This window comes from Nanorana parkeri, unplaced genomic scaffold (genome assembly GCF_000935625.1).
Source record: "Nanorana parkeri isolate BGI_ZX_2015 unplaced genomic scaffold, ASM93562v1 scaffold1325, whole genome shotgun sequence".
In the NCBI taxonomy this organism is placed as follows: Eukaryota; Metazoa; Chordata; class Amphibia; order Anura; family Dicroglossidae; genus Nanorana; species Nanorana parkeri.
In genome coordinates this window covers 69,906-82,987 of record NW_017307593.1, presented here as the reverse complement: position 1 = coordinate 82,987, position 13,082 = coordinate 69,906, and the positions used below count along the sequence as shown (strand labels likewise).

At 43.8% G+C, this 13,082-nt stretch overlaps 1 protein-coding gene across 1 annotated transcript in view; it reads right to left on the bottom strand.

Annotated features, from left to right (window-relative positions):
• Positions 1–969: 969 nt before the first annotated feature.
• LOC108797709 (DNA-binding protein SMUBP-2-like) overlaps positions 970–13,082 on the bottom strand; it is a 72,068-nt gene continuing 59,955 nt past the window's right edge. Inside the window, exons 2-4 of the mRNA XM_018569361.1 lie at positions 11,235–12,083; positions 9,187–9,371; positions 970–1,173 (exon numbers count right to left, since the gene is read on the bottom strand). Of these exons, the coding sequence (XP_018424863.1) occupies positions 985–1,173; positions 9,187–9,371; positions 11,235–12,083 (1,223 nt within the window). The 3' untranslated portion in view covers positions 970–984. The remainder of the gene's footprint in view (positions 1,174–9,186; positions 9,372–11,234; positions 12,084–13,082) is intronic.

Sequence of the window (13,082 nt, the reverse complement as noted above, 5' to 3'; positions counted from 1 at the left end):
AGCCGACCTGTGACAATGAGACTGTCACAGGTCGGCTCAGTAGATCGGGAGGTGAGCGAACACATACCGGGTTCGCTCACCTCTCGATCCTGTCACGCTCTCTGCCGTGACAGGGGGAGGGGCTGGATTCCCCTCTCCCCGCTCCGATCTGCCAGCTCTGACTGGCGGAACGGACGGGGGAGGGGGCGGGTTCAGCTGGCTCTGCCTCTAGATAGGCAGAGCCAGATGTCACTCACGCAGCTGGGCGGATCCCGTCATCTAAGTCGGGATACGCTCCGGCGTCTCAGTATACCGCGAGCTGTAGCTCGCGGTATACTGAGCTTAGGGTAACAGGAGGACGCTAGTTTGTGTCCTTCCGTTACCCTAAGGAGAACTATGGGGAAAAACACTGACCCCATAGTTCTCCTTTAAGTTTATCATCTCTGTTTGGTTCTTGTCAGCAACTGGGAATGAAGGACAACTAATTGGCCCCAAGTATTGCCCCTTGCTCCCCACATCCGTGTGTTGCTATACAGGATTTGCAAGAGGCTGCCATAAAGTCAAATTCGGGTGTTTATACTAAATGCATTTAATATGAAATAACTATATATTCATGGTTGTGTGGAGTTCATCTTTAAATTCCGGCCCTAACTTTTACTCACCTTCCCTTTACTCCCCTACTGTGCCATTAACTGCTGGGTATGAAGACAAAAGCATGGCGGCATGTCACGGACTGCCCTCCAGCTCCTTTGACAGAACTGGTGCATGGCCACCATGAGGGCCAGGAGAAGGTCCTCAGTCCTGTGTAAGCTCTGACTAGGATCGACCTACAAAGGGCTTCTTCTACCTGCTGCTGCCAGTGGGAGCAAGGCATGTAAGTGAACTAAAGGCAAATATAAGCCGGGGAAGGGGCCAAAGCACAGGACCTGGTCTAGTCCAGGGCGGATTGAAAATCTACGGACCCAAACAGAGTGTGACATTTTTTTTTTCTAAAACAAAAATCATTTATTTTTCCTTCTTAACTTTTCTCTGATTTGATAATTCATTAATTTTTTTATCTATTTTTCTCTGCAAGTGAGCTTTCTTCGTAGGGTCTAGTGAGTGGTCTTTGTGCCCGCTTCCTGCATAGATCACTCCTTCCCGACTGATTCTTGCCCGGGCACGTGCCTTGACTCTTTCACCACACCCATGGACCTGCAATACAAGCACCAAGAGCAAAAGTTCAATATAAAAATGTACTTTGAACAGCTGCAACATTATACAAAGCTATACACTGCCTTCTGAAGGGAGATTCTCGAACAGGAACTGGAGGGAAATCTCCCCAATGCGACACAGATGACAAAAAAGACCGACAGGGTGTTATAACCCTCCCTTACTCTATCCAACAACAACAAAAAAGTGTTGGCTTCAGCTTTACTGTAAGCAGTATCAGCATATGTTAGTTAATCTAACAATAACTATGACTAATCTGCATTCCTGAATCATTTTTATATATATTTTTCAGGACACAAGGTTTTTATTAAAAAGTCTCTATTTTTAAATTACAGGCTCACAATTTTCAGCTTCATTTTTTGTTATTTTTAATAATACAAGTATTTGTGGCAGCTGAACTATAAAATACATGGCACTGCAGATGAACACTGTAGCCTTATATATTTGTCAAAGGATCCTTTAGCCCCTTGGTTCTCAACTAGCGGGTCGTGACCCAAAAGTGGATTGCTACTCCGTGTTCCGCCTTCCACTTTTCCAAGCAAGAGGGTCCTCTGGCTTCCCCTAGGCAGAGGACACTGTCCCCCCTAGAATACCAGGAAATATAAAGGATACTGTTCCCCTTAGAATACCAGGACATATAAAGGACACTGTCCCCCCTAGAATACCAGGAAATATAAAGGATACTGTTCCCCTTAGAATACCAGGACATATAAAGGACACTGTCCCCCCTAGAATACCAGGAAATATAAAGGATACTGTTCCCCTTAGAATACCAGGACATATAAAGGACACTGTCCCCCCTAGAATACCAGGAAATATAAAGGATACTGTTCCCCTTAGAATACCAGGACATATAAAGGACACTGTCCCCCCTAGAATACCAGGAAATATAAAGGATACTGTTCCCCTTAGAATACCAGGACATATAAAGGACACTGTCCCCCCTAGAATACCAGGAAATATAAAGGATACTGTTCCCCTTAGAATACCAGGACATATAAAGGACACTGTCCCCCCTAGAATACCAGGAAATATAAAGGATACTGTTCCCCTTAGAATACCAGGACATATAAAGGACACTGTCCCCCCTAGAATACCAGGAAATATAAAGGATACTGTTCCCCTTAGAATACCAGGACATATAAAGGACACTGTCCCCCCTAGAATACCAGGAAATATAAAGGATACTGTTCCCCTTAGAATACCAGGACATATAAAGGACACTGTCCCCCCTAGAATACCAGGAAATATAAAGGATACTGTTCCCCTTAGAATACCAGGACATATAAAGGACACTGTCCCCCCTAGAATACCAGGAAATATAAAGGATACTGTTCCCCTTAGAATACCAGGACATATAAAGGACACTGTCCCCCCTAGAATACCAGGAAATATAAAGGATACTGTTCCCCTTAGAATACCAGGACATATAAAGGACACTGTCCCCCCTAGAATACCAGGAAATATAAAGGATACTGTTCCCCTTAGAATACCAGGACATATAAAGGACACTGTCCCCCCTAGAATACCAGGAAATATAAAGGATACTGTTCCCCTTAGAATACCAGGACATATAAAGGACACTGTCCCCCCTAGAATACCAGGAAATATAAAGGATACTGTTCCCCTTAGAATACCAGGACATATAAAGGACACTGTCCCCCCTAGAATACCAGGAAATATAAAGGATACTGTTCCCCTTAGAATACCAGGACATATAAAGGACACTGTCCCCCCTAGAATACCAGGAAATATAAAGGATACTGTTCCCCTTAGAATACCAGGACATATAAAGGACACTGTCCCCCCTAGAATACCAGGAAATATAAAGGATACTGTTCCCCTTAGAATACCAGGACATATAAAGGACACTGTCCCCCCTAGAATACCAGGAAATATAAAGGACACTGTCCCCCCTAGAATACCAGGACATCTATTAAACCAATTTTTTATGCCGGGTGGGGGTCAGGAATGTTAACATAAAAATGATTGACCCAGGCTACGAGAGAGAGAGAGAGCTACCACACTCCATTTGTAAGGTAAATGCCTGAGTGCACATTAACAATAATATCCATACAAATCCAAAGCAGATGAAGAAGCAAATCCAATTAAGTTCTCCTAAATGTTTCAACCATGGGAGAGACCTGAAATACCCGGAGCTAAAACAATCAATCATGCACGGGGCCAAAACACCTTCTGTATTATACAGATGAGTGACCTGATGAGAATAGGTTCTCCAGACTGCAGGAAACTAGCGCTAACCACTGAACCGTCATGCAACCGAAGTTCTTATTTAGCTTTAGAAGTACCGGTATAGTAAGCAATATATGGAAAAAACAGTGCATGTAATTATAAAACTTTAATGCAGAAGCTCTGTCCTTGACCTGCAGTCCCTCTATTCATGAGATTATCCTCAGGCATCAGGAAGATAATACAAAATCAATTCAATTTAATGGGTGTACTGTATTAAGTGATCCTTAAAATCACACGTAACTAAAGTACAGCAAGAGAAAAAAAAATAACACGCCAGCTCACTATATTTATTATGGTGTTCAGTGCAATTAAAAGGAGTCCATTTATAAAAAAAAATTCACACAAGTTTCAGCCAAGATTCACACATTCTAACTGGATTTACCTAGAAATATGCATAAATTCTGGGTGAAAACTGTGTGAATTGTAGTGTTTGAAGAAGTGAAAAAAAACATCTTTGAAGCAGAACCAAAGGGTCAGTACATCTGAAACTGATATTAAGGTATCAGTGAAACCTGGTAAGTTTGGTCAGCCCCTGGCTTCTTATGTCTTAGACACTCCAACTGGGAATTTCCCCCGATATAATTCCCAATGGTGTTTCAGCCCACCTAGGATTTGTGGTGTTCCAGCCCCCCTTTGGAATTTAGTGACTTCTGAGGCTTTCCGCATAATACAAAATAAGGCTCAATGTGGAGAGCTGAAACCGCTCACTAACAGGGTTATTCACTAAAGGGTGAAGAGTTTGGAGAAGGCAGGAGAAGTGGACAATCTAGGACAACATAGCTGAACTGGAAAGTGAGCTGAATTGGAGAATGTTTCCAAATCACCCATGTTGTCCTAGATTAGTGGTTCTCAACCTTTCTAGGGCCGGGACCCCTTGGTAGCATTTGCCAAGTTGTGGTGACCCCCAACCGTAAAATTTAGGAATGCACCAATACTGTGCATCTGTAGTATCTGGAGGGCTCTCAGGTGGCTAGTGGGACTCTCTGTTGGAGTTCAGTGTGGGCTCTGTGGTGCCCAGTGCGGGCTCTGTGGTGATCAAGCACTCACCTCCCCTCACTCCTGCCTGCTCCCCTCTCTCTGATCCTCTCTGGCCACTGCTGCTGTAGGGCCATCTAGGAGAACTGACACTGCTGCGCTAAGAGGAGGCTGAGGAGCCTCTTACCTAGAGCAGCACAAGGCATGTGGGGACCCCCTCAACTCCACTTTTGGGTCGTGACCCACAGGTTGAGAACCACTGCCCTAGAGTGTTCCCTTCTCCTGCCTTCTCCAAACTCTTCACCCTTTTGTGAATAACCCTGTAAGTGTTCAAATCCAGGAACTAAAAAGCACAGAGATGTCATCAATAGAGTCCATGAAAGACATTAGATGCGGTCAGTATACCATCATACTTGGCAAAGGCTTTGAAGCACAAAAGGTATTATATAGCACAAGGAGCATAAGGATATCACATATGACAAGGGAATCATAAACGTGTTCTCCGATTCTAAAAAAGCAAGATCAGAAAGGTCCCTGTGTCCTGTAATGGTGTAAGGCGGGTCAGATAATGGAGTCCGGGCGGGGGAACACAGACATGCGACACTCTCTGAAGTGTTGAATACTAAGGAGTCTTATGGAAGCTGCAGAACTGGACCGGAGGGAAGGTAAGAGACTTGGGGTGCCGGAGAGCGGAGCATAAAAGCTTTTCTATTGCAGGGACTATTTATCTGGCTCTCCGTTCACCCCGACAGGGTCACGTTAAAATGCTACATTGTAAATTCAGCCTTAATGTGGTCCCTTTCTCTGGCTGACAGTCCTGACTGCTGGCAAAATCATTATATGTACTTGTATTGAACAGCTCCTCCTGCATTCACCTTTCCTGCTAGTTATAAATTGATGAGCTGCTTGTCATTTCTCTTTGCAGTGTTTTGACACCCTCCCCAATCGTTTGTGCTCTACAGTTGCAGAAGCTGAAGAGCGATTGTGCCAAAATCTCCTGCATCACATAACACGAAATCCAAAAAAAATATACAATATATAATACTCTTTATAAAAGTTGCAATCACAAGACTCATTAAGACACTCACAATAATGGGAGCTATTATCTCATGCGTTCTAGTGGTTCAACCGTAAGAGCTACGCGGCAGGGCCACTGTGTCTAGAACAATGATTACCCATCATGCTGTGGAATATCAACTACAGATCATGCTGTCAGTAATATACGGGAATTCAGATAAAAATGACAAAGCAGGAGGCCGTTCAAGTAGTTACTCGCTTCCACTCTATTTGTCCTGCACATCAATAGAAGTGCTAGTCAATGTGTGATGTCTGTCAGTATATCGTGCTGATCTATGGATTGCTGTGCGCTGCAGACGTGCCCTGAATCGGAAGATCGCGTGGAGGACGATTTCTCATGATGACAACAATAAAACCATCGAATGGGGAGGAAATTACACAGCCACTATCTGGAGATCAATCTGGAAATGTTATTACAATGAATGCAAATTCCATGTAAAGCAAACAGTTCTCTTATTAGGGAAATGCTCTATAGGAAATTAAATCCATCTCAGCCGCATACCCGGGTATGATTAGTAACAAGGATTTGGATTTAGAGAATGCCGAACTTTGTATTAAGATTTTGCAGCTTTTGATGTGTCCTGATCTTAATAAGTAATAATCATTCAGTGGGCTTTCTCCTACTTGCTCTATATTGTTCTGCTCTATGCCACGCCATGAGTCATGTCTCACCCATAATGCACTCTGTCGCTACCTGGAACACACACAAGGGGATCAGAAAGCTCATTGCAGACGAGTCTAATTAAAACTCAAACTGAAATCATTTCTACATAAAACAAACTCACTCTGACAGATAGATGCCAGCTGTCTAAATCAGTGGCTAAACCTGTGTAACCTCAGGACCCACATTTGTCCTAGGTCATTAAGTAGTGACCCAAGTCACACTGCAATGGAATGCACGGCATTGCAGTACTGGGCGATTGGGTGCAGGCAATCGGAATGTGGGTGGGAGGTTTGTTTGGGGTGTCACTCAAATTAATGGCAACGCACCTTCCACACCAGAACGCGCAGCATCCCACAATGCACTTAAAGGAGAACTATGAGATGATTGATTTCCACTCACCTCATAGTTCTAGCCGACCTGTGACAATGAGACTGTCACAGGTCGGCTCAGTAGATCGGGAGGTGAGCGAACACATACCGGCGTTCGCTCACCTCTCGATCCTGTCACGGCTCTCTGCCGTGACAGGGGGAGGGGCTGGATTCCCCTCTCCCCGCTCCGATCTGCCAGCGCTGACTGGTGGAACGGACGGGGGAGGGGCGGGTACAGCTGGCTCTGCCTCTAGATAGGCAGAGCCAGCTGTCACTCACGCAGCTGGGCGGATCTCGACGTCGATACCGCTCGCGGTATACTGAGCTTAGGGTAACGGGAGGACGCTAGTTTGTGTCCTCCCGTTACCATAAGGAGAACTATGGTGAAAAACACTGACCCCATAGTTCTCCTTTAAATCTCACCACACATGTTATACTCCTGCCTTGAAAAACAGGATTCTTTGTATCAAAGTCAGACAATCCTTTGTTTAAATTAATCAGCCCCGCTTAGTGCAGAAAATGACTATAACAGTAAAAGGGAACCACATTACTGTAATAAACCAAGGACTAAGAAACCCAATTGAGAGTGATTGGTTTGCATGTTAATATAATATTAGTTAGTTAACAACTAAACAGTCTAATTAGAGCTTCCCACAGGACAACGCTGGGAACAGCTGTTCTCTTCCAAAGATTGTAGACATTTATATAGGTCATGTGATCTGGCATATCAGTTGGGTCTGGAGGCATTTGGGGACAAGTCCATTAACTCCTTCTCGCACGGGGGCAGATTCTGCTGAGTTATCAGCCCCAGTATTTGGAAAAGAACATTTTGTGCCATTGCTGCTCAGTGTTGTCCTCAGCCGACTCTCACTGGACACAATTTAACAGCTGCCTTTGCTCGGAAAAATTGTCAGCAGATCACAAAAATTAACTCTTTTTCTGTCTCAAGCAGGGGCACCTTAAACATTTTATTTTAACTGCAGATCCTGCAAGCGATCGGACGCCTGACCGCTTGTATGTAAACAGCCATCGCTGGCTGTTTACATGCTGACGGTTTTCCCTCTCGTGTGCGGCGCTCAGCGCGGACACGAGAGGGAGGAGGGGCAGGACGTCTTAAGACGCCCTCCCGCTCTGAGCAGACGTCCATCTGGCCGTTCACAAACGGCCATGGACGTAAGGTAGTTAAAGGACAGTGTTTCCAGAAAATTTTACTGCATTGCATATTACTGCATTGCTTTTACAGGGGAATGGGCATTCAAGGGGATTTATGGGGCACCTTTCTTTTTCCATATTTCTCTTATGGCTCTTGCCATTGCCTGCTATATGCTGAGAGCGCAGAGCCGCGCTGCAGCCGGGACAGATACTGACAATATTGTCGGGATCCACCCACCCACTGCTAGATTGACAGCTGCCTATCTAGAGACAGAGCCAGCTATGCCCACCCTGTCCATTCCTCCAGTCAGTGTTGGAGGAATAGAGGGGAGGGGGGAAAATCCCTGTGGCTATGGACTACCAATATCACTTTACTAATTGGCCTAGTACTTTTACATGGAGTGAATCACATACTCCATACATGGAAGTACTACAGTATTTGCCGGCGTATAAGGCGACTGGGTGTATAAGACGACCCCCTAATTTTCCACTTAAAACATAGGTTTTGGGCTATACTAGTCATATAAGACTACCCCACTTCCGAAGCAACACCATTTAAAAACATCATGGATGGATGTGCGGTAATACTGTATGCACGGTAGCTTTGGCTACATACAGTATACCACGCTGAGCCAATCACGACGAGCAATGTATTCTATTAATGAATACAAAGCCTGCTTGGATTGGCAAAGGTTGTGTACATCGCTCGCCGTGATTGGCTCAGCGCAGTATACCGTTATACTGTATGTAGCCTAAGCTACCGTACATCCAGTATTACCGCACATCCAGCGGGCTGACAGATTAGGGATGTTCGTTTTGAGCCAGCTTGGCCTAAACGAACTACAGGTATACATTGTATACGCCGTGTATAAGACGACCCCCGATTTTTGTGGGATGTTTTAAAGTATAAAAAGTGGTCTTATACGCCAGCAAATACAGTAGATATACTTACTTTGTTCCCAGTCGCTGAACAGAATGATAGAAGACTGAAGGAAAGTATATCTTGGGGAGGGGTGGTGGGTTAAATCAAACCGGTTGTTTTGCCTTGAATGGGGTGATAATGACCACAATTGATGATGAGATATCTGCTACCTTTACTCGAACAGCTGAAACCTACCATCTTCTCTGTTATTTGGTAAATGAATGAATGCAGCGCATGAGGGGTGCAGGCCTCTTTTTTTTCACCAAAGGAAAGGAAATGCAAAATTGGCTATGCAGAGCTCTCCCCAGAAAAAAAACAAAACCTAAATGATAAACAAGAGCTTCCAACACTGCAATGAGCATATCATTACTCTGGATATGACCCCAAGCGACCCGATCATTGCAAATGATGCTGAAATATGCTGCTTTGCTTTATTGGGTCGTGTATGCCCACACCGACATCTAGTTCAGCAGTATCTGAAGAAGACTGTAAGAAATGTTACAGCACATTACACGATTAAGGAAACTGACAGATGACTTCAGAAGAACAGGTCTAATAAATGTACTGAAAACGGCATTGATTACCTCTGGAATATGGTGACTGAGGCAGAAACGTTTATTGCAGAGTATGCAGAAATTCCCAACTGTTACTACACTGGCTTTACATTTCCCAAAGCCACATGTATTGTCTGCTTTCACTGCCTCAGCTAGCAGGGAATCGAAGCTGTCCATGTCTGATCTTTCTGCTTCGGATTTATTTCCACTTTTACCTGTAAAAGACAAAAGAAGAAAAAAAAAAAATCTAGAGATCAAAACATATACAAAATAGATGGAAATAACAGCAAATTTCAATCCTAACGCTATGACATTTTTTTTCTAAAGCATCGTGTACCATAAACAACTGACATTTTATTCTAAGCTAATGCTTAATTTCAACTTTTTCGATCCTTCGTGCCATCTCAGTGCTGATTATTTCCTGCAGCCTTTTTTTTTCTTTAAATAAAACACTGTTTTACCTTTTTTTTAACATCCTGTTTTTGCATAGCAGTACTGCTGATCTCATAAGAGTCACTTGCTAGCTTCATGCAAGCACTCCAGCGAAAGCTGCATGACATTTCTCAGGGCAACAGCACAACATGCCTGTGTAATGCATACTGAAACTGTCACCCTGCCACATAATTAAGCAGTAAATAGTGTGCACCACACATTTACCCCACCTATCGCCATATTTTCATGAAAGCTAGGCAATTCCATTTACCTCTAGAAAAAATACTACAATTAGGCAGTCCTAAAATTAGAGAGCAGGCGAGAGTAAAGTAGGCTCTAGTGAGGAAGAGGAGGAAGACTGCACGTGGCTGACAGAATGGAGAGGAGGAAAGTTGAAATGAAGAGGCTAAAAAACAGTGAATGAGAAGGCTCTCGAGGGGCAGGGGCTGATTGCAAAGAAAAGCAGAGAGCAGCCATCCAAATTCATCTAGCAGCACAGCACTGCACCACAGACTGCTGTTAGTTCTGTTGCTTACCCAATGTTAACATACTGGAAATATTTTTGGGTACTGTATCTCAGATGCTCCACTCCTGTTTTTATTGCTGGAAAACAGCTGACTCATCTATACAGATTTGGGCCAATTTCTACTGAGGACTATAGCTTCAATATTCCTGCAAGAATTTGGGATATAGGGTGGGGGTGCAGGGAATATTATTTAAAGTGGACCTGAACTCAGAAAGTCAAGATTTGCTACATCTAGGAGGTGTAAATTGTGCCTCAGCAGTACTATTAGGAATCTATATTTTGTCTTGTGTCCTCCTTAAAAAAGCAGAGCACTGGAGGACATAAACTAGCGTCCTACCGTGACCCAAAGCTCAGTATATAGCAAGCTACAGCTCGCGGTATACTGAGACCGCCGCACCCGGGACGGATCTCGACAATACTGTCTGGATCCACCCAGCTGCGTGATTGACAGCTGACTCTGCCAATCTAGAGGCAGAGCCAGCTGTACCCGCCCCCTCCGCCGCTCGTTCCGCCAGTCAGCGCTGGAGGATCGGAGCGGGGATCCCTGCAGGGAGTCGTGAGTGACAGTCACGGCTCTCTGCAGGGACATGGTCGAGAAGTGAGCGAACGACGGTATGTGTTCGCTCACTTCCCGATCTATTGAGCCGACTTGCGACAGTTTCATTGTCACACGTCGGCTCGAACTATGAGGATGAGTGAAAATCACTTACCTCATAGTTCTCCTTTTAGACTTCCAGCTGTATATCTGCAGTATAAGATCATGTAAAGAAATTATGCCTCTGACTGCTTGTCTCACAAGATTTGGAGTGCAATTTGGGATGGTAACTTCTATGCTGCTCACCATTCCACTTGTTGGAGAGAATGCTGTACCTGAGGACCTTCATTGCTAGGATCTCCCTGCTTCTACTTAATTTACTCTGTGGATCCTTATTGCACATCTACTGCTACTTCTAAATATTTCTGTAACATCACATTTTTATAATATACTGCACTGTGTAATGTCTGTATTTTATACATAACTAGCATAATATCTAGGATCATCTTCCACTTTCAAAAAAGTGGTGACCCCTTCACCCACTGGCCAACCAAATGACAGATCTAAAGAAAAAGAAGAACCCACGTTTTGTATCCATGGCCTTCTTTTCAGCAACTTTTGGCACTGTGGCTTCCTTCTTTATCTTCGCTTTTTCTTCAAGCTTATCTTTCTCCCTGTGCATTCGTTCCATGTGCAAGCGTTTCAAATCAAGGTTACTGGGAGGCGCTTTGCGGCAGATTTCTTTTTCCTCTGCTTCTTTTTCTGATGTCTGTGACTGTAAAGGTTTCTGAGCAACAAAATCATCTAGTGTCTGCGATACGGCTTCGGCTGAAATGACTTTGTGCTTGGAAAGCGTAATACATCTGTTTCCGCCGTCTCCTGTGCTTACATGTTGCAGTCCACATTTCTCTGCTATCTGGTGAACCAGTAATCGCTCATGCGATGTGAGTGTTGAAGGGAACGTTAACTGGGTTTTATCATTATTTGCTATAAAGTCTTCAATCTCTTCCTGCAGTTTGTCCTTGGCTGAACTTTCTGTTTGGTCATCTAAGTTCTTAGAATGCTGAAAGTTCTTAACAGAGTCAGCTTGCTTTGTTCTGTTCTTCTCTTTGGCCTGAGACTCTGTTGTAGTGTTGGGCCTATGACTGCTCAAGTTTGAATTTCCTGATTTTTTTGGCTTTGCTCTGATGTCTTTCTTAACACTGGTTTCTGGTTTGGAACTTTCGTTCTCCTGGGAATATTTCTCAGGGACGATGTCATCGAGGTATTCAAAAGCAGTTCGGACCTCACCGTGTTCATTGAAGTAAGTCACCAGGTCTTTGAGAAATTTGTTGTTGCTGACTGTATGGGAATCACAAATGACAGAAACATGGCGACGGGCACGGGTTATGGCTACGTTGATTCTTCGCTCTTCGCTCAAAAAGCCCACTTCACCTACAAATGACAGCAAAACCATATTGTGTAATAACGCAAAATCCAGAATTTAAAAAAAAAAAACTTTTTCTTGTCAATTCTATAAATTTGAACTCCAAACAAACAGCTGAATGCACAATTAAAATACCTTATTTGGACTTCTTTACCTGCCAAAGGATTTATATTTCTCTTTATTTTCTCTTCTTCAGCCATTTTTTGGCTGAAATAGCGGTGCATCTGTGATTTCACTCCTCCCCGCTGGGCGCCGCTCATTGTCCCAGCGGGGAGGAGAGAAAGCGCTGCGGGGGGAGAGCACAGTGGGCAGTCGGCGTCTCTCCTCCCCGCACTGCTCACCTTCCTGTCACAGATTGGGAGAGCGGTGTGTGGGCGGAGACAGCCAGTGCTGTCACAGGAGGCCGGCGGTGCGGGGCAGGAGAGCTCGATCTGATGGCTGACTCCTCCCCCGCAGCGCTCGCTCAGCCTCCTCTGACAGCATGTGTCAGGAAGGAGAGCTAATACAAACACTCGGTGATCAGTGATCGCTGAGTGTTTGTAAATAATTGAGGACATAGTATGTCCTCAATTATGAATAAATGGGAAGTGATCTACATCACTTCCTGTTCATTCATGATTGTGGTTATAGTAAACATACTATGTCCACAAGTTATGAATGAACAGGAACACTCAGCATAGAGGATTCCTGTTTATATATAACAGGGGCTGCAGCAAAAGAGATTGAAGACTCAATCTCTTTTTCTATTTTAAAAAGGGAAATATCAGGAGTCTGTTTACTGTAGACCCCCGATATTTCCCAGAAGCACCTAAAAGTAAAGTAAAATATAAAAATATTCCATAAAAATAAAATATTTAAAACTGTAAACGTTTATCAAAAATAAATAAAATATGCTTTAAAAATTTAAAAAAGTTATAAAAAAAAAAACATTTTCGGTTTCGGCCCGACATTTTTTTTCATTTCGGTTTTAAAATTTTAATTTAGGTGCACCTCTACTTTTTACTGTG